Source organism: Xyrauchen texanus, chromosome 16, assembly GCF_025860055.1.
Source record: "Xyrauchen texanus isolate HMW12.3.18 chromosome 16, RBS_HiC_50CHRs, whole genome shotgun sequence".
In the NCBI taxonomy this organism is placed as follows: domain Eukaryota; kingdom Metazoa; phylum Chordata; class Actinopteri; order Cypriniformes; family Catostomidae; genus Xyrauchen; species Xyrauchen texanus.
Window position 1 is genome coordinate 36,637,253 of NC_068291.1, and position 19,682 is coordinate 36,656,934.

Below are 19,682 nucleotides of genomic sequence, written 5' to 3' on the forward strand. Positions count from 1 at the left end.
ATTCGTCCTCTGCCATCTGAAATAAATCAAGTCACTATGCCACCATGAGGACGCACGCACATTGGGAATTGTGCATTCCAAATTTGGCATAAAAGGGGAGAAAAATGTATTAAATAACAGGCAAAATACAGGATGACCATACAGGAATTCATTATGGATTTTGGGGCCATTTTTGTCTCTTTTCAGTGGCAATTTTGCTCTCAGCCCCCCTTGATTCATATTGACTACAAGCTGTCAAGCTCTAAAAAAAGTAAAAAAAAAAAAGCACAACAAAAGCATCATAAAAGTAGTCCATACAACTTGTGCGCTATATTTTAAGTCTTCTGAGGCCTTACAGTGTTGTTGTGTTGTGAACAGACTGAAATTTATCGATTATTTCCTGAAAATCTTCACCTCTCCTGCAGCTCTCAAATCAAACATGGTGCTTATGGTGCAGATTGGACTTCTAACATCTAGTTGGTTCTTGAGTGTCTTGTAACCAATCATCATGACTTCAAACAGAAAAAAATAACATTATTTATGTTTTAATGACATGAGGATGAGTAAATAATGACAGTTTTTTTTTTTTTTGGGGAGGGGGGTGAACTTTTCCTTTACAATGTTTTTTTAAAAAGGGATTTTACCTCTTGACAGGAGTTACATAAGCAGCTGGAAGAGGCCATTCAGGATGGAGAAATTTGGGTGATGCAGTTCAAGGATACAGAATATGAGCTGGAGGGAAGCAGAGATCGAGTTCAGCAGCAGGCCAATGAAATCCTTCACAAAGCCAGTGAGAGTTATTGTCATGGCTAAATTAAAATGTTCTGCCTTATATTTTCTGCTATGTGACAGTGAGTCACTCAGGCTGCAATGTGGGAGTTTCAGCTCAGTTCAATAATTCATATTTTAATATAACTGTTACAAAATGTTTTAGATGGGTCTAAGTTAATTGGCCTGAATTTATTTACCTCATTGACTTTATTGACCTGATTTTTCACATGGAATGAGTTCTGCTACCTATTAATGACTGACTTACCAGTGCTTGCCAAAAATATATTGTATGTAATTTTGGGAGAGGTGTTAATCTAACAATTATTTTTGGACAAATATCACCTGTATTTCTTCCACAGGTCAGATAGGCTCTCTTCAAGCAACCCAAATGAGCCATGAGGCCACCATCAGGGACTTAAGCTCTGAGCAGAACCGACTAAAAGAGAAGATCCTACAATTAGAGGAGGAGAGAGAGAGTCTTCAGAAACAGATGAAAACACTAGAAGAACAGCAGCACCAGAAAATCCTCAACCTGGAGAAGGTATGTCACTCTTCACAATTGTATGTGTCTCTTTAAAGCTGCACTCAGTAATTTGTTCCTCATTAAAAAAGTTTAACTCCTAAAGACATGAATTGTAATTTTGTAATATATGTAGGAATTCATGACCACTCACATTAAAATGAAGACTCCAGTCATATCAGTAACCTTATAAAAGCTGTTTTATTCTACATGGAGAGGGTCCACACAAGGGGGCTGCCATGTTAGAAACACATGACCAGCCAAATCCCGAATATTTCTCGCTTAATCTCAGTAACTGTCCTGTTATTGGACACTTACACTCACTGATTAAAGTAATCATTGCTGTCTGTGAATGCAAAATGTATACAATTGCATCTGAAACTGAGAGCTATTGATTTTAAATGATGCTGCATCCAAGCCTCTAGGTGTCAGTGTAAGGTCAAGATGTTACAAAGACAAAAGTTGCTGAGTACACCTATAAATGTCCTTAAAGGTGAAGTGTGATGTAATATTGTGCCTCTTGCGTCACCAAACAAAATTTCTAAAATATTTGAACAGGTTTTCAGAACACACCACTCAGTTTACCATTTGGTTGAGCAAACAGTAGTACCACCCCAACTCATGGTATTGATTGAGTTGATTTTGCCGTGGGAGGCTGGTCATGATACCCAAACAACCAGAAGAATGTTTTGATAGCCCCCCAAAAAAATGTGCACTAGTTGACTACATATTAATATGGGATAGGAGAAAGTATTTTAGCAAATTACACACATCACTTTTGAAAAAATTGGTGCATAATATAGCTTCTACCATATGATCATACAAACCAGAAACCATGTGCAAGATACAGGCATTTGTCACAAAGTGATGCAACACAGCATTTTATATTACAAACCTGTCACTGATGATTGGAAATAATGATCATGTTCTTCAAAATAAGCTGTTGAGATTTGACAAAGGTGTGCTATTTTGGCAGTCACTTTGTGAGGAAAAACAGACCCATGAGATGGAGCTGGCACGGGTCAGAGCCAAATTTGAGGAGGAAACGAATTGCCTGAAAGAGAGCCAGACAAAGGCTGTAGAGGAAGTCAAGGAGAAACACAGAGTCCAGCAGGAGAGCGCACGCAATGCCGCTGAGAGAGAGAAGAACCAGTTACTCAATGTAAGAACATTGTATATTTCTAAGTAAGAATTTGGTGCTAAAAATAATATTTAATCGCAAAAAAAATTTCACAAAAATTTATTTACTCACCCTTGTGTCATTCCATAACTTTCTGTGGGCCACAAAAGGAGAAAACATCGCAATCGAATTTCTTCAGCAGAACCTTTTTACTCTAGCCATCATTGTATGATATATTGTTTATACACATCTCTTGTAGAGCCTATGCAATGTATTTTCATTTACAAGTATGTAGTTTTGTGGTTTGACAGCTTGAATGAAACCTATTCACAAGTACATTCAGAGAAATGGCACAACAAATGTCGTAATTTCTAATCGTTCAGTTTGTGCTTCATACACTAACCTGCAAACTTATCAGCGTTTCTTTGTTCATTCTTAAAGTTAAAAAAATCATAGTAACTTTGGACTGCCTTCTGCTACACAACATCAGCTCAACATCTGTGTGTTATACAGGTGCTTTTCCCAGGTGTGACTCGGCTGCAGTAAATGATAGATCACCCTCTTGTGGTCTCCCAACACTATTACGCCAAACTATTAAACAGAGGGCCAGCTGAACTATCCCTTTAAAGTTTGGCCATCTGTTTGAAAATAAATCAGATTTTTTTTTTGCTAGATAGACACCCACTTGTGTTTTCTTTTTTTTTTTTCATTGTGTACTACTTAATGAAAAAAAAATATTGCAGCATCTCAAGTTTAAGTGTGCTACTGTAGCTACAGTAGGTATCCCACAAGGATTGCAGACATATTAAAAATGGGAATATTCATTCCTATTAAATAAGACATGTTTTATTAACACTGTTCCCAAATCATCTATTCAAACCCTGAGAGCAATTCAAAATTGCATTTACTGCTCCTGGTAGAGTGGTGTTTATCATGCAAACAGCCATTTCTCATTTCAGCAATGACAAAGTGTTTTGTAGCACCACAAAAATAGCTCTCAATCTTCGAGACTGTTACGAACTGGCCATGGAGATGGTGTTAGGATCCATGTGGAGGAAGTTTCTTAATAAAACACATGCAAAGCAGGCAAAGAGACTTCGTCAAAAAGCAGGCAGATAAATCCAATAGACCAAATCCAACCAGGCAAACAAAACAAAGGGTAATCCAAAAAGCAATAAATCCAGAAAAAACAGGCAATGGTCAAAGCACGAATCAATAAACAATGGCAATGGAAAAATGTTGCAGTGATCAGCAAAGCTCTTGGATCTATGTAATTCAATGGAAAAAGACTCCATCTGTCAGTGGCAGATTGTCCTATTGTCTGGATTTACCTCTTATTTGGATATCCTTCCATGTCTCTTCTAATATTTTCTTTTCACTTTTTATTACCCAGGAGATGAGACAGCAGTTTGAGATACGGTGTCTGTCGTTGGAAGAGCAGAGAAACCACCTTCAACAGCAATTGGAAACTATACGAGAGGAACTGACAACCAAGCTCAATATGGCCAACCAAGAGGTTTAGATTAGCAAAGTCTTGCATTGACATTAACAGCAGAGTTGTAGTCTCTCGAGACCATATTAACATCTGGGTCTCGGCTTATGTTCTCAAACAAGACCGAAGTCTGTTTCCAGTCTATTAAAGGTGATAATTACCTTAACCATCATATGGCTCAAAATGTTTTAATGCTTAAATTAGATTAATATTCAGCTACAGAGTGGACCCAACTTAATGCCGATGGTCAAAATTGTGGCTGTAGAAGACTAGGTCTACTTTGAGGGGTCTAGTCTGGGTCGTAGCGGGTCTACTATTGGTGTGGATCTGGTTCTTGAAAGTCTGGTCTTGATGCCAATTCTGACAGACAGATATTATTTGTTAGAGTTTGTGGATTTGACCCTTTGTGCCTCTGTTAGGTGGCTCATTTGAAAGATCTGGTGAAGGAGAGTGAAGAAAATCTGGATAGCGCTGAGAGCCACATCTCCTGTCTTAAAGATAGCCAGGAAAATCTTCTTATTGAGTTGGACGCAACCAGGGCAAGAGTGAGAGAGACAAGCAACCTGCTCACAGATCTACAAGTATGCTCCACTTTTTGACTCAATTTATCATTTATAACTTGCATTTTGAGTGTATATCTCATTCTGAATGAAAAACAGAAGCAGCATTTACAAGATATTTATATCAAATATTATTGAAGCAGCTTATAGGAGCGTGAAATCCACTGACGCATCTCAGCACTTAGAACGATAGCCGTGAATTCAGTGTGGCAATTACTGCAGTAAGAAACAGATAATAGAGCGAGATGTTAAAAGAAATGTTAAAAGAAAAATTAAGCCTCATTCAATTTTCAAGGCACCCAAAACAGCCACTTTTGTTCTGCACAAAAGCCTGCAAACTGCGGAAAGAGATTGCGTGCCTCAAGATCTCGTTTGTGTAATCAGCTCTACAGCAAACTAGGCGTCTCTCTTTGCTTTTCCCACGATGAATCATTATCCACACTTCACAGGAGGAAATAGAGACCCAGAAACAGCAGCACGAAGCCAGGGTCATCACAATCAAAACGGAGGAGAAACAGAAAATGAACAAAATCACAGAGGAGCTGGACCTCAAGTGGACCGATGCTCTAAGGTGAGTCATGCATCACTGTAGACCATGGGCGTATTGGGAAGAGAAATCAGCCCTGGGGGGGGGGGGGATCTGTCCTTTTCTGCATATCGCTGCCCCCTTCGGCATATCGTGGCACCGTTTTGTGGCCCATTCATTAAAGCTACTTAAGGGGGCAATATCTTTTATAAATACATAGCTGTACGATGATATAATTTATAATTTAATCAGAGCCATGTTTTTCTGCTAGCAAAACAATGAAGATTTCTGAATGAATGAACACACACCGTTAGAGTGACAGCATTAAACTTGAACCACTAAATTTACTCTTAATTTACTCTAAATAATAACTGAAGTGTTTTTCTTATGTAAATGTGCACCATTTTAAGCAGATTTTTCATTAAAGGTGCACTCAGTAACTTTTGTCATTGTGTCATCTTTGACTTACACTGACACCTAGCGGCTTGGGTGCAGCATCATCTAAAATCAATAGTTCCCCTTCTGTCGCTCACACTAGGGGTCTCTCTTGAGCACCTTTTCTATCTCTGATCTATGAGAAAAGGCCAATGAGAAATTGGCAGACAGAATTTGCATGTCCCGCCCCCGGACATACGGGTATAAAGGAGGGGAAATGTATCCGTTTCATTCAGAAATTTTCTTCGGAGCCGATGGTTGTGTATGCAGCGAGCTGCGAGTCACACACTGTTCCTCTCATCTCTGAGCAATTGCTGTTGGATCCATGGCACATATCAGCGGCTTTCTCGCTTCTCTACACGGCAGTGCAGTTTGCCCCTGGGTGCTTCGACAGCGCAACTAAAAGAGTTGATTTTCTCTAAAAGAGTTATTTCGCTAAAAGAGCAATAACACAGCTGGCGTTGAACGTCCTTTTCAGGACGCGTCTTTATAAAGATGCCTCTCCGCCCCTGTGTAGTTCCTGGATGCGGTAGAGTTCTCGCACTGCGAGAACATGACCATGGCAACGTTCAACAGAATGAACTCCACTTCAGCCGCCCCCTGCATACGCCCCCACGAACCACCCGCCCCCCGGCACGCACGTGGACTTCCGTCCGGGCTTGAGGCAACAGCGGCTCACCTCATGGCCAGCCTGCCTATCCTCTTGAGCCCCCCAAGCTGGATGAGCTCGCCAATGCATCGGAAAGTGGTCCGGAGTCTGACGCGGATGACTCAACTGGGCTGCCGCCTTCGGGCCAGCACTCCCAGTTTGAGGCTGACGCCCATATGTCCGACATGCTTGCTCGGGCCGCCGCCAGCGTGGGGCTGGACTGGAACCTTCCATCCTCCCCACAGCCTTCGCGGCTTGACGATTGATTCCTCGGGACCGAGCGGTTGCGATCCACCTGTGCCCTGAGAATGCTGTCACCTGGCGGGGTCGCCCTGTGGTTCCCTCCAAGGCCTGTAGGATGACGTCTTCACTGACCTCTAGAGCCTACAGTGCCACTGTACAGGCCACTGACTTTAGTCAGTGCTGAAATGCCTCACCGCCTTCAGGCTGGGCACAGTGGTCCCATCAAAATTTTTCCAAAAGCTCCTGGGGCATATTGCATCCTCCACAGCGGTAGCACCGCTGGGGTTGATGCATATGAGACCGCTTCAGCACTGGCTCCAGACTCGAGTCTCGAGATGAGCATGGCGCTGCGGCACGCACCGTGTGATCATCACTGCCGCCAAACGTTCAAACTCTGGGCAGACCTCTGCTTTCTGCGAATGGGAGGCCCCTTGCAGCAGGTGTCTCAACACGTCCTGGTCACTACTGACGCCTTCATATTGGGTTGGGGTGCCATGTGCAAGGGGCACTGGGCTGTGGGCCGTTGGAAAGGGGCCCCGCTGTGCTGGCACATCAACTGCCTGGAGTTGTTGGCTGTACTTTTTGCCCTGTGGAGGTTTCTCTCGCTAGTTCAGGGCAAGCACGTCTTGATTCGATCAGACAGTACCACCACGGTAGCGTACATAAATCGCCAAGGCGGCTTACGCTCCCGCCACATGTCACAACTCGCCCGTCGTCTCCTCCTTTGAAGCCAGCAGCGACTCAAGTCCATGTGTGCCACTCACATCCCGGGCAACCTCAACATGGTGGCGGATGCGCTATCACGACAATGCTTGCACAGGTGCTGTGCAAGGTCAGGGAGGATGAGGAACAAGTCACTCTAGTGGCTCCTTATTGGCCCACTCGGACTTGGTTCTCGGATCTCATATTCCTCGCGACAGCACCTCCCTGGCGAATTCCCCTGAGGAAGGACCTTCTTTCTCATGGACGGGACACACTCTGGAATCTGCACCCAGACCTCTGGAACCTCCACATCTAGCCCCTGGACGGAATGCGGAAGATCTAGCTGGTCTACCACCTGCCATCATAGACACGATCAACTAAGCCAGAGCCCCCTCTACCAGGTAACTTTACGCCCTGAAGTGACGCTTGTTCGTGAATTGGTGTTCTTCCCGGGCTGAAAACCCACAGAGGTGCGCAGGTCAGTGCTCTCATTCCTGCAGGAGAGGTTGGAGGGGAGGCTGTCCCCCTCCACCTCGAAGGTGTATGTAGTCGCTATCGCGGCTCACTACCACACAGTAGACGGCAAGTCTTTGGGTAAGCACGACTTAATTATCAGGTTCCTAAGAGGCACCCAGAGGTTAAATCCCTCCCGGCCAAGCTTGTTCCCCTCCTGGGATCTCTCAGTGGTCCTCTCGGGCCTTCAGAGACCTCCCTTCGAGCCACTAGAATCAGTCGGACCCTCTCCCTGAAGACGGCCCTCCTGATCGCGCTCGCCTCCATCAAGAGGGTCGGGGACCTGCAAGCGTTCTCTGTCAGCGACACCTGCCTGGAATTCAGTCTGGCAGACACTCATGTGATCCTAAGACCGCGACCGGGCAACGTGCCCAAGGTTCCTACCCCTCCCTTCAGGGACCAGGTAGTGAACCTGCAAGCGCTGCCCCGGGAGGAGGCAGACCCAGCCCCTTTGTTGCTGTGTCCAGTACAGGCTTTGCGTACCTACTTGGACCGCGCGCAGAGCTTTAGACGTTCTGAGCAGCTCTTTGTCTGCTTTGGTGGACAGCGGAAAGGGAACGCTGTCTCCAAATATAGGCTTTCCCACTGGGTAGTTGACGACATTACATTAGCCTATCACACTCAGGCCGTGCCCCCCCCTGCGGGTCCGAGCACACTCAACAAGAAGTGTTGCGTCCTCGTGGGCACTAGCCAGAGTCACCTCCCTAGCAGACATATGCAGAGCAGCGGGTTGGGCAACACCCACGACACAACGTCGAAGTGAGCGACAGAAGGGGAACGTTTAGGTTACGGATGTATTCTCCATTCCCTGATGGTGGGAACGAGACGTTGTGTCCTCCCGGCCACGTCGCTGAACCGAACCACTGTTGCGGCCTAACCATTTTCGGCTCCTCAGAAAAATCCTGAATGAAACCGATGCATTTCCCCTCCTTTATACCGTATGTCCGGGGGCGGGACATGCAAATTCTGTCTGCCAATTTCTCATTGGCCTTTTCTCATAGATCAGAGATGCAAAAGGCACTCAAGAGAGACCCCTAGTGTCGCTTCTTCGACAAAGTGTCTCGTTCCCTCCATCAGGGAATGGAGGTTACATCCGTAACCTAGACGTTTTTAGTTTCATATGCCATTGTAGAAATTGTGTATTCACAGTCAGCCATGATTACTTTAATGAATGAGTGATAGTGTAAATGTCTGGATGGTTACTGAGATTAAGAGTTATATTCAGCTGGTTATGTGATTCTAACATTACAGCCTCCATGTGCGGAACCTCTAAGAAAGTGATTAGCCTCTTTTTCACCATCGGGCCAAACTGTTCTCATTGCAAAATCAGAATGTACATAACAAATACTTCAATTGGTGACAACGTGAGAGGTAAACACTGGAGCGAATGCTAAAAGGTTAAAGTTCCAAGAATAGCTAAAAAGGACATTTATTGACAAAATATTATATGATTCATATATTGATATATTATGTGAGTTTTAATGAGCTAGCTAACATAATCTACCTTCCTGATGTACTATACTATTATCATAAAATCAAGAAGAAACACTAAATGAGTGAGTCGGCACCTACTATTGCCATTCCACCATTAAGGTTAAGAACGGTTAGCTAACTGTGCCCCACAAATCCAGGCTAAGAGCAGTTTTTAATCGTTCTGTGCCGAATCAAGTGGAAATGCTACTGAGACCATTCCTCACTGTGCTCAGACCTGTTCAGCCCAATGGTGGAAAATCGCTTAATGAGCACTGAGACTGAGCATCTGTGTCCTAACATCTAACATGCCTGCAGGGCAGTGATGGCTCAGCGGTTAAGGCTCTGGGTTACTGGGTTACTGACCAGAAAGTCAGGGGTTCAAGCCCCAACACCACCAAGACACCACTGTGTGGTCCTTGAGCAAGGTATCTGCTCCAGGGGTGCCGTATCATGGCTGACCCAGCACTCTGACCCCAGCTTAGCTGGGATATGTGAAAAATAAATAATTTCACCATGTATATGCAGAAATGTATGTATAATGTGTGACAATTGATCAATTTATTTATTTGTGTTCCATGGACATTAGAAAATCATACGGTTTTGGAACAACACAAGTGTGATTAAATAATGACAGAATGTAAATTTCTTTGGTAAACTTTCTTTTTAACCTAGTGGCACCGTTACTTTTAGCCAGTTGCTCCTTACACTGATGCCACACAATGCATTAAATCGAATAAAGAGTGACTGTACACAGTGTTTGCAATTTTGAGTGTGCACACGGTAAATCAAATGTTTAATGCCCTAAAATAGGAGCTGTCTGTCATGCATCAAAGCCTGTGACAAATCCTCTTTCCCAGGCATGCATTTGGATTAGAATATGCTAATTACAAGAGTAAGAGGTTAACATCCAGTCTGCACAATGGCACAACAGCTCACAGTATTCAGTCAGCTGAGCTGAAGGTTACCAAAACATCTGTGTCGCTCTTATTAACATTATATTTCTCACTGTCACAGTTACATTGTCACACTGTTTAAGCAAGGTGTCCTTGTCTCTTTCTTACCCTGTCAGTTGTACCCTTTCTGCCTCTGTCTCTTTGCAAATACATTTCTAGGGCTGAGCTGAAAGGTTTGCGGGAAGAGCTGACAGCCGAGTATCAGGCAGAGAAGCAGGTAGCGTTGACGCAACTCTCCCAGCAGAGAGACCTGGAGATGATGGCAGCCAGAGAAAGCTGGCAGAGAAAGGTTGAGGATCTCCTGGAACAGGTAGTTAAAGGTCACAGAGGTGGCTGCTTTTTGTCATTTAAACCCATTGTCCTCATTAAAAGAGACCATATTCTTGAATTTTGATGCATTACATTTTTTTTTTTAACTTAAAGTCTCCTTATGATGTTGGTCAAGTTTTCTTGCACCAAGAAGGTCTAAAGTTTAACATGACCATTTAAAATCCTCTCTCTGTCTACTCGTTTTCTGTTTTCTGAGTTAAATACAAGTTGGCTTCTATTGACAGCATTTGTAAAAAGAATACTGTCTCTAATTTTGTAAAAACAAAACAAAAATGTGAATTGGTAGCAAACAATTTTTTTTTTATAAACAAACAAAATTGTGTATAGGTAGCAAAACAAAGGTTTGCAAAAACAAAACGAAAATTTTACCTAATAAAACAAATGTAACAAAACAAAATGTAATAAAAACAATAGCAGGGCCGCCCCTAGAATTTTGAAAGCCCTAAGAAGATTTTCAAAATGGGCCCCCCCTACCTACCAGTACACTTGTCCAAACACACCCAACATCAATAACTTAGCAAGTTTAAATTGTGCAAATAAACAAGTCTATTTATTTAAAAGCATTGCTTATTAAGGCATAACTGTCGACTGTAGTTTATCAGCACAGTTATATCTACTTCAGAAGTACAAAAAAGAAAGAACATAATCAAATATCACATTCACAAATTAATAAATATATTGAATGAATTTATGTGCAAATTACTAAGGAATACGTAAATCAATTACCAAGTTAAGGTATGGTAGGCTACAGTAGATTACATACACTCGCTATAAATAGTGGTATATGCTTTTTTCACCCTGGTGTACAATAAAACGATATAATATCTAACAATATCAGTGTATGTTGTATAAGTATTGTGACTGAACTTAACATCGCTGGCACTGGGAATAAACACTGCTGCTGTGTGACTTAAGGTGCGTACACACTGCCAGCGACTTTATCGCTGCAGGTCGCCAGTGGCTGGCGGTGAAGTCGCTAGTGGGTGTTCCCACTACTGGTTGCCTAGTAACGTTTATAAATGACATTCACGGATGCCATTCCATTGCTGTTGACAGCGAATCTCTTTTCTTGCCACTAAAAACAAACATTTTGGAGGGAAAAGACTAAATATAAATGGAATCAGTACATAAAATGCTTTACAGTATATCAAAGATGAATGAGAAACCAGGCGTGCTGTTTGCCATAGCGGCTGTTTATCTGCGGCGAAAACGCAAACGCCGGTCTGTCTGGGTCCATAAAATCCCCGCGATCTCAGATACACCTTTCCACGCAGTATTTTTCTTAAAAATGTCCTTGTACGTGGGAAGAGACATATCATAGAGCACTGGAAAATTTCTAACAGCAAGAATTAGCCTTTCATCAATCTTTGCGTTACTGCAGGAGCTGAGAGAGAGAGAGAGAAGGATCACGTGAGCTCTCCCGTCGTCTCTCCTATTGTCTGTCGCTTCCGTTAGTCGCTCCAAAGTTGAACTTTTCTCAACTTTGTCGCGTCGCTGGACACGCCCACATCTAGCGCCAACGGTCGCGACAGCTCGTGTCGCCGGAAGTCGCTGTGCTCGCATTGAAAATGAATGGTATTGAGTCGCTGTCGCGCGCGATGTCGCTGGCAGTGTGTACGCACCTTTAAGGTGCGTACACACTGCCAGCGACTTTATCGCTGCAGGTCGCCAGTGGCTGGCGGTGAAGTCGCTAGTGGGTGTTCCCACTACTGGTTGCCTAGTAACGTTTATAATTGACATTCACGGATGTCATTCCATTGCTGTTGACAGCGAATCTCTTTTCTTGCCACTAAAAACAAACATTTTGGAGGGAAAAGACTAAATATAAATGGAATCAGTACATAAAATGCTTTATATCATAGATGAATGAGAAACCAGGCGTGCTGTTTGCCAGAGCGGCTGTTTATCTGCGGCGAAAATGCAAATGCTGTTCTGTCTGGGTCCATAAAATCCCCGCGATCTCAGATACACCTTTCCACGCAGTATTTTTCTTAAAAATGTCCTTGTACGTGGGAAGAGACATATCATAGAGCACTGGAAAATTTCTAACAGAAAGAATTAGCCTTTCATCCATCTTTCCGTTACTGCAGGAGCTGAGAGAGAGAGAGAGAAGGATCACGTGAGCTCTCCCGTCGTCTCTCCTATTGGCTGTCGCTTCCGTTAGTCGCTCCAAAGTTGAAAGGTGCGCACTCACTGCCAGCGACATCGCGCGCGACGGCGACTCAATACCATTCATTTTCAATGCGAGCACAGTGACTTCCGGCGACACGAGCTGTCGCGACCGTTTGCGCTAGATGTGGGCGTGTCCAGCGACGCGACAAAGTTGAGAAAAGTTCAACTTTGGAGCGACTAACGAAGCGTACAGCCAATAGGAGAGAAGACGGAGAGCTCACGTGATCCTTTCTCTCTCGCTCAGCTCCTGCAGTAACAGAAAGGTGGATGAAAGGCTAATTCTTGCTGTTAGAAATTTTCCAGTGCTTTATATGTCTCTTCCCACGCATAAGGACATTTTTAAGAAAAATACTGCGTGGAAAGGTGTAGCTATCTGAGATCGCGGGGATTTTATGGACCCAGACAGACCGGCATTTGCATTTTCGCCAGCAGATAAACAGCCGCTATGGCAAACAGCACGCTTTGTTTCTCATTCATCTTTGATATAAAGCATTTTATGTACTGATTCCATTTATATTTAGTCTTTTCCCTCCAAAATGTTTGTTTTTAGTGGCAAGAAAAGAGATTCGCTGTCAACAGCAATGGAGTGGCATCCGTGAATGTCATTTATAAACGTTACTAGGCAACCAGTAGTGGGAACACCCACTAGCGACTTCACCGCCAGCCACTGGCGACCTGCAGCGATAAAGTCGCTGGCAGTGTGTACGCACCTGAACTTTTCTCAACTTTGTCGCGTCGCTGGACACGCCCACATCTAGCGCCAACGGTCGCGACAGCTCGTGTCGCCGGAAGTCGCTGTGCTCGCATTGAAAATGAATGGTATTGAGTCGCTGTCGCGCGCGATGTCGCTGGCAGTGTGTACGCACCTTTAATGGTACGTCGTAACTGATGTCTTTAAATGCTGCGCGCGGCTTTAGAACGGGATCTTCAGGTCCAGGTAACGGGTTACCGAGTCGGCGCCATGACCCTTGCTTTCCGCCAAACACGTGTTTCAGATAGGGAAAGGTGCACGTCACCCTCTGCACTGCCCAACCTAGTGAGCCCCCCAATCATAACAAGAACAAAAATGTGACAAAATAAAGCAAAACAGTAGGATGAGGTCATTCAGTGCATTCTGTCTATGGTAACAAGTCAAAATAGCCAAAAGTGGAGATGTGTTTTTTATCGGAGAGCGACGATATGTAAATGACATATGTCATGATTGGCTAACTTCTGTGTATCAGCATACTTGATCGATTAGGATGAGCCTAGTTGCTGAATACTAACTACTGTAGGTGTTAATGAACAATAAAATGTTAATGTATTCATGGCTATGGTAAATTTCTAAATCTGCATCTTTTACATAAATTATATTGGTTAATAATAGGTGAGGAAACATTGCTTTGTGAAGGTTTATCTACATAGTACGTTATTTCACATGAAGGAAAAACTTATTTTTAAACATTTGTCACCTTGAATATGTTGGAACTGCATGACTACATTTGTACTGATATTTATATGATAATGAGTCCCCGAGCTGTCTCTAAACTACAAATGCTGTAGTATACTGTATAGCAGAGTAACTATCAGCTACTCGTAATTCATCAGTCATTTAGCAATCAATCTGAAGTGATGTTCAATTTCGAGCTCTGATGTTTTCCTGTCTTCTGAAACTAATAGAAAATGCAAGACACTTTTTTCTTGAGAAAATATCTATAAGATGCACCATCGCTGCTATACATTCTCATTTCCCATGTTTGACTCTCTCTGTAATGTGACGGTGTGCCCCCTGCACTCTGTCTCTCTGTCGCTCTCAAGTCACATCGCTGTCTCTCATGTCAAAAACCTCCGAAAGCAGCAGAGTCAGACGTCTGTCAAAATCTCTGATGTCCTCGAACTTTCTGTAGAGCTTCCTCTGGTCAATACTCCCGATCTTGTATAAAGCTAGGAATGCACAATTTTTCGGTCACCATATCGGCCAATAAATGCCCTTTTTAATTGTTGGCATTGGTCTGATTAGGCTAATATTAGAAGCAGACAATATCAGGGCTTTTTATTATTCTTTTTTAACCCGTATACTCTCTTTCTATGGCATGTTTCCAAGTATTGTGCATCTTTTCTAATATACATTATAATATTTTGATACCTATCAACAATTATTGATTATCAAAAATAGTAACAAAATAATTATCACTATTGTCATTTGCAAAAATTGTCATATAGGTGCATTCTAATGTAACACAATGCAAGAAAAAAATGAATACAATGTACTGTATTAATAATACATAAAGACAGATTTACTGCATGTTATAGTTTGGTTTTGCAATCAACTCCCGTGTGAAATTCAAGGCCAGTTTAGTCTCGTCCTGAAGCCCAGGTGCTGAATACTGCCTCTCAAGCTTAAGTAAGACACTTTCCTCTTTTTTGCCCTCATTTTACTGCCTCAGTGTCTATTTTAGGCCTGCCTTTTTGCTGCATGCAGATATGTGCTCACCATCTTCTCTTTTTATTCTCTTTGTGGGTGATTAGAAAGACTTCTCATTGTTATTTCTACATCTTAATCCTGTTCTCATCTTATTTCTTGAGTGCATAAGCATTAAAGTATCTCTTCTCTTGTATATTGCTGTTAAGATTATATAAATTTTAGGGAACCACAGGGTAGGTCAGCAAAAACTGCACAGTGGTTCTGAATGAATACTTAATTCACATGGAATTTAGGATTAAGCTTCCTAGAGAGGCACAACGGCAGTTGAAATCGTTTTAACAGCAAGTTCCTGTTTTTAGATGTTATATGCAAATTATTGAATTAACCTGTAAAGCCAAAAATGTATCACTGCGAAAATTAGTTTTCTTAACACATTTGTTTTCCAGTAACAAAATTGTTTTACATTAGTTTTATTTCCCCCAAATCGAAGTCTTTTAAACGTGTTCTCTGTGTATCTCTTCTGTCAGATCTCTCTGTTGAAGCAGAGCCTAGAACTGCAGATGTCTCAGTCAAAAAGTGCACTGCAGCAGTTGCAGGCACAGTTCAGTCAGGAGCGCGAGCACCTGGCACAGCAGCTGCAGGAACTGTCACTGGAGCATCAGCACAGAGAGTGCCGCCTGCAGGATGCCCACTGCTGTGCATTGCAGGATATGGAAGATGCGCAACAGATCGAGCTTAGGGTACCTGCTCCTTACATTCAGTCACTTTCACACACACTCATACCAATGTGCAAAAATGTGCATATATACTGGATCTCCCAGATGGAAGCTGCATTGAGAAACATAGAAATCCTTAAATGCACGTTAGCTAAAACTAAAGGTAGCTCATGCAATAATATACACAACTGTATATATATCTTGAAATTACACTCACTGAGCATTTTATTAGGAACACTATGGTCCTAATAAAGTGCCTGTAATGGTCTTCTGCTGTTGTTACCCATCCGACTCAAGGTTTGACGTGTTGTGCGTTCTGAGATGCTATTCTGCTCACTACAATTGTACAGTTTGGTTATCTGAGTTACCGGATCATTTCTGTCAGCTCATTGGCCATTTTCCGTTGACCTCTCTCATCAACAAGGTGTTTCTGTCAACAAAACTGACTCTTACTGGAAAATTCCAGGAGATCAGCAGTTACAGAAATACTCAAACCAACCTATCTGACACCAACAATCATGCCATGTTTGAAATCACTGAGATCACATTTTTCCCTATTCTTACGGTTGATGTGAACATTAATTGAAGCTCCTGACTCATACAGTATCTCCTTGATTTTATGCACTGCACTGCTGCCACACAATTGGCTGATTATATAATCACACAAATATGTAGGTGTACAGTGTAGGTGTACAGCCATAAAGTGCTCAGTGAGTGTATATTCTTTGTAATACAACTTGATGTTTCCCTAATTTGGATGGTTCTCCATTAGTATGTGACTGCGTATCATCCTTTATTGATTGTCACTTTCACCATGTCCATTTCCTCTTCTCCTCTCATGCAGCAATAATCACACACATCACCCATGTCTTACCCTCCTCTCCTTGGGCACCCCTCATTGACAATCTCCATTGTGCATGACATCCAGATGGTAAATGTCCCTCTTTTATGTCCCTCTTTGTCTACTGTCAACTCTTAAAAACAAATGCATATTGCTGTTTCATTTAAAAAATTGGACACATCACAGAATATTTTAAGGTGTTTGAAGTTGAGGCGTCCTGCAGAGTCTAACAGGCTTTACTTCATCTCTCCTTGCCTGGCTCTGTGGCCAAGAAGAAAGCTTCTTTAAGCTGATTTGGTCATATTTTGGATTACTAAGTAATGAAAAAAACATTAATAGATGCTTTCATCATGCATTCAGTTAGTTGGTGGCGCTGGATGCTATTAGGTTTTTACAGTAGCTTTGTGGGTGGACAGTTTAGATAATCCCCATATTCCCTCATATGCTTATATACAAAGAGTGGCAGGGAGGCAGTGTGATAAAGAGAAAATGGGGGGTGTTCGCTGTCCTTTCATGCATTTTTTTGTTTTTTGGTCCGTTCTGCATAACGCAGCGGCTCATTTTTGCTTATCGCGGCCCATTTGGCACATTTCGCGGCCGAACAATTGGCCCGCTCGGTTCTCCCGATGGCCATTCCCCCTTATCCGCCCAAAATGCGTCGACCCACCGGGAAAATGCCCGGTATGCCAGATTACCAATCCAGCCCTGCTCAGAAGTTAGAAACTATAACCTAAGTTTAACTAAATCTTTAACACTGTTCTTCTGCTGCCACCTTGGAAGCACTGTTATTACCTTCAGAAAATGCAAATCTAGTTTCCATCAATGATACCCTTTTGTTCCCATGGCATCATGTTTCATTGAAACATGATGTCCTTTATTCATTATAAATAGAGTAGTTTTATTCATTTTATTCTTTATTTCTTTCTGCCTTCACGTGTGTGTTTAGGAGCTTGAGGATCGTCTAAAGCAGGAACAGAGAGAGGAGTTACATGGTTTGAGAGAAGCTCACAGACAGACCCTGGATATCCTGCAGCAACAGGCAGACCAAGAGCTGCAGACGCTGCGCTTTGAGCTGGAGGATGAAGGCAAAGCCATGCTGGGTGAGTCATACGCTCACAATAGCTCCAGCACCACACACCAGCCTACAAGATCAAGATCATTTATGGGGTGATTTCAGATAGTCTTATATATGCACTGTGATAATAAAAAAAGTAGTTTTTAGCTGGTGCTTTTATCCAAAGCATCTTTCAGTACACTTATTACAGGAGAAGTGCTACTGGAGCAACTTGAGGTCAAGTGTCTTGTGTACAATATGAGTTGCTCATTGCTAGGTTTGAACCTACAGCCTTTTGGTTAGCAGTCCAGAGCTTTAACCACTAGGTCCGACATCAGCAGTAGCAAATAAGCTCATGGAATTAAAGGAATATTCCAGGTTGAATACAAATTCAACTCAACTGACAGCATTTGATGCATTATGTTGATAACCACAAAAATAAATTTTGACTCGTCCATTCTTTTCTTAAAAAAAGCACAAATCGAGGTTACAAGCACATACACTGGAATTGAATGGATGCCAATCCGTTAAAATACTTACTGTTTCAAAAGTATAGCCACAAGACATAAACATTATGTGTGTTACCATGATTTTAGTGTGATAAATCACTTATTATCCTTTTCTATGTAAAGTTATATCAAACTTTACAAATGTGTTACCTTGCAGATATAACGTCAACAAATCCAAAACCCTAAAACACCTAATACGACGATTTAAACAACTTTACAGCTCAAATAATACATGATTTTTGACAGTAGAATGACTGTAAGTGGGATAAAAAATTATAAGCGTCACATTTCTGCCTTTAAACCCTCCAAAAATTGGCCCCATTCACTTCCTTTGTAACATTCACTTTTGCTTCTTGTTTTAAAGGAAACATTTCGCGGACAAGGCGAAATAATTTTTTATGGTAATCAACATTATGCCACACATGCAGTTGATTGACCTTAACATGTATTGAACCCAAAATATTCCTTTAAACAATTAAACATCTATTTGAATTTTTAGTTAAGTTATTATTTCATAAACCTGATTTTTAAATGGTATTTTAAAACCTTTAGATATAATTTTTAAAATTTTGTTTGGTGTTGCAAGTTGTGCTGAACAATAACACACATCATCTGGACAGGACAGCTTTTATTTTGACATAGTTTTGATAGTCGTGTGCAGAATCTTATTTGTATATTAAAGTGGTTGATTTGTAAGTTCTTTGGTTTATACTGGTTTTATTTTTGCTGTAGCTTCCCTGCGCTCTGAGCTCAATCATCTTCACGCCACTGCCATAGAACACCTTAGACAACTCCACTTGAAGGAGAACAACGCCGCCAAACGAGAGATGGACGACACTATTGAGCGCTGCAAACAACACGTGAGAGGCTCATTAAAGCATAAATAACATTATTAAAGATACACTACGGAGGATTTTTCATTACATTTTTTTTTTTAAATTAACAAAATAAAATGCACTTGAGTCGATGCATCATAAATCTTTGTTGCTCGAGTCACTATGGCAAGCCTACAACAATGATAAATCCCGAGCTTTCAGGTTTGATTTGGCAGGAAATTTACGTCAAGTCTGTAAACAAAGAAAAAAGGACTGGCAAAATAATATTCCTCCACAAGTAACTCACTTATAAGCACCAGCCAAATATGGTGTTTGAAGGTCTCTTGCATATTTTATTTATATTTGGTCAGGGTTTTACTGTCATCTGGGTTTTGCTCATACTATGTTTTGTATTTCTGGGTGCATTTTGTGAAAAGCTTTTTCTTTCTGATCAAGAGTGCATGAGAACTTATGACAGCTTATACCTTGTAGATGAAAAGCACATTTTACTCTAAACAAAACCGCATACCCACACATGATATGAATCATTGTTATTTTCAATGTTCAGACATAGACAATTGTATTTTATGTGGGTTTTTGGTGTGCCCGAAGCTGAATACCTTATTCGGATAGGCAAGAATAATGACTTCAAAACGAATAACGGATTCATCTGAATAATATAAAAAATATTTGTATGACTGATTATCCAAAAAGCACAAGGATAAAGTGACATTTTAAATAAGTATATACAAAATTACAAAGAATTTATGAATCTGTGCTGCCAATATTTCTAAAGTGTAAACCTTATGAATGAAAATGCGCATGTTGTGATTTCAGATCTGATGGGCGTGGTCTCGACTCCATTTGCGGTCTCTGTTAATTGTGCGTGTCTGGAGCTTGTCAAG

At 41.9% G+C, this 19,682-nt stretch overlaps 1 protein-coding gene across 2 annotated transcripts in view; it reads left to right on the plus strand.

Annotated features, from left to right (window-relative positions):
• The window catches only part of LOC127657338 (protein FAM184A-like), a 39,248-nt gene that overhangs the window by 4,811 nt on the left and 14,755 nt on the right, over positions 1-19,682 (plus strand). For both annotated transcript variants that reach the window (XM_052146078.1, XM_052146079.1), the window contains exons 3-12: positions 634-769; positions 1,110-1,291; positions 2,247-2,432; positions 3,784-3,906; positions 4,302-4,463; positions 4,892-5,013; positions 10,096-10,246; positions 15,370-15,582; positions 17,346-17,499; positions 18,695-18,822. In XM_052146078.1, coding sequence (XP_052002038.1) covers positions 634-769; positions 1,110-1,291; positions 2,247-2,432; positions 3,784-3,906; positions 4,302-4,463; positions 4,892-5,013; positions 10,096-10,246; positions 15,370-15,582; positions 17,346-17,499; positions 18,695-18,822 — 1,557 coding nt within the window. The remainder of the gene's footprint in view (positions 1-633; positions 770-1,109; positions 1,292-2,246; positions 2,433-3,783; positions 3,907-4,301; positions 4,464-4,891; positions 5,014-10,095; positions 10,247-15,369; positions 15,583-17,345; positions 17,500-18,694; positions 18,823-19,682) is intronic.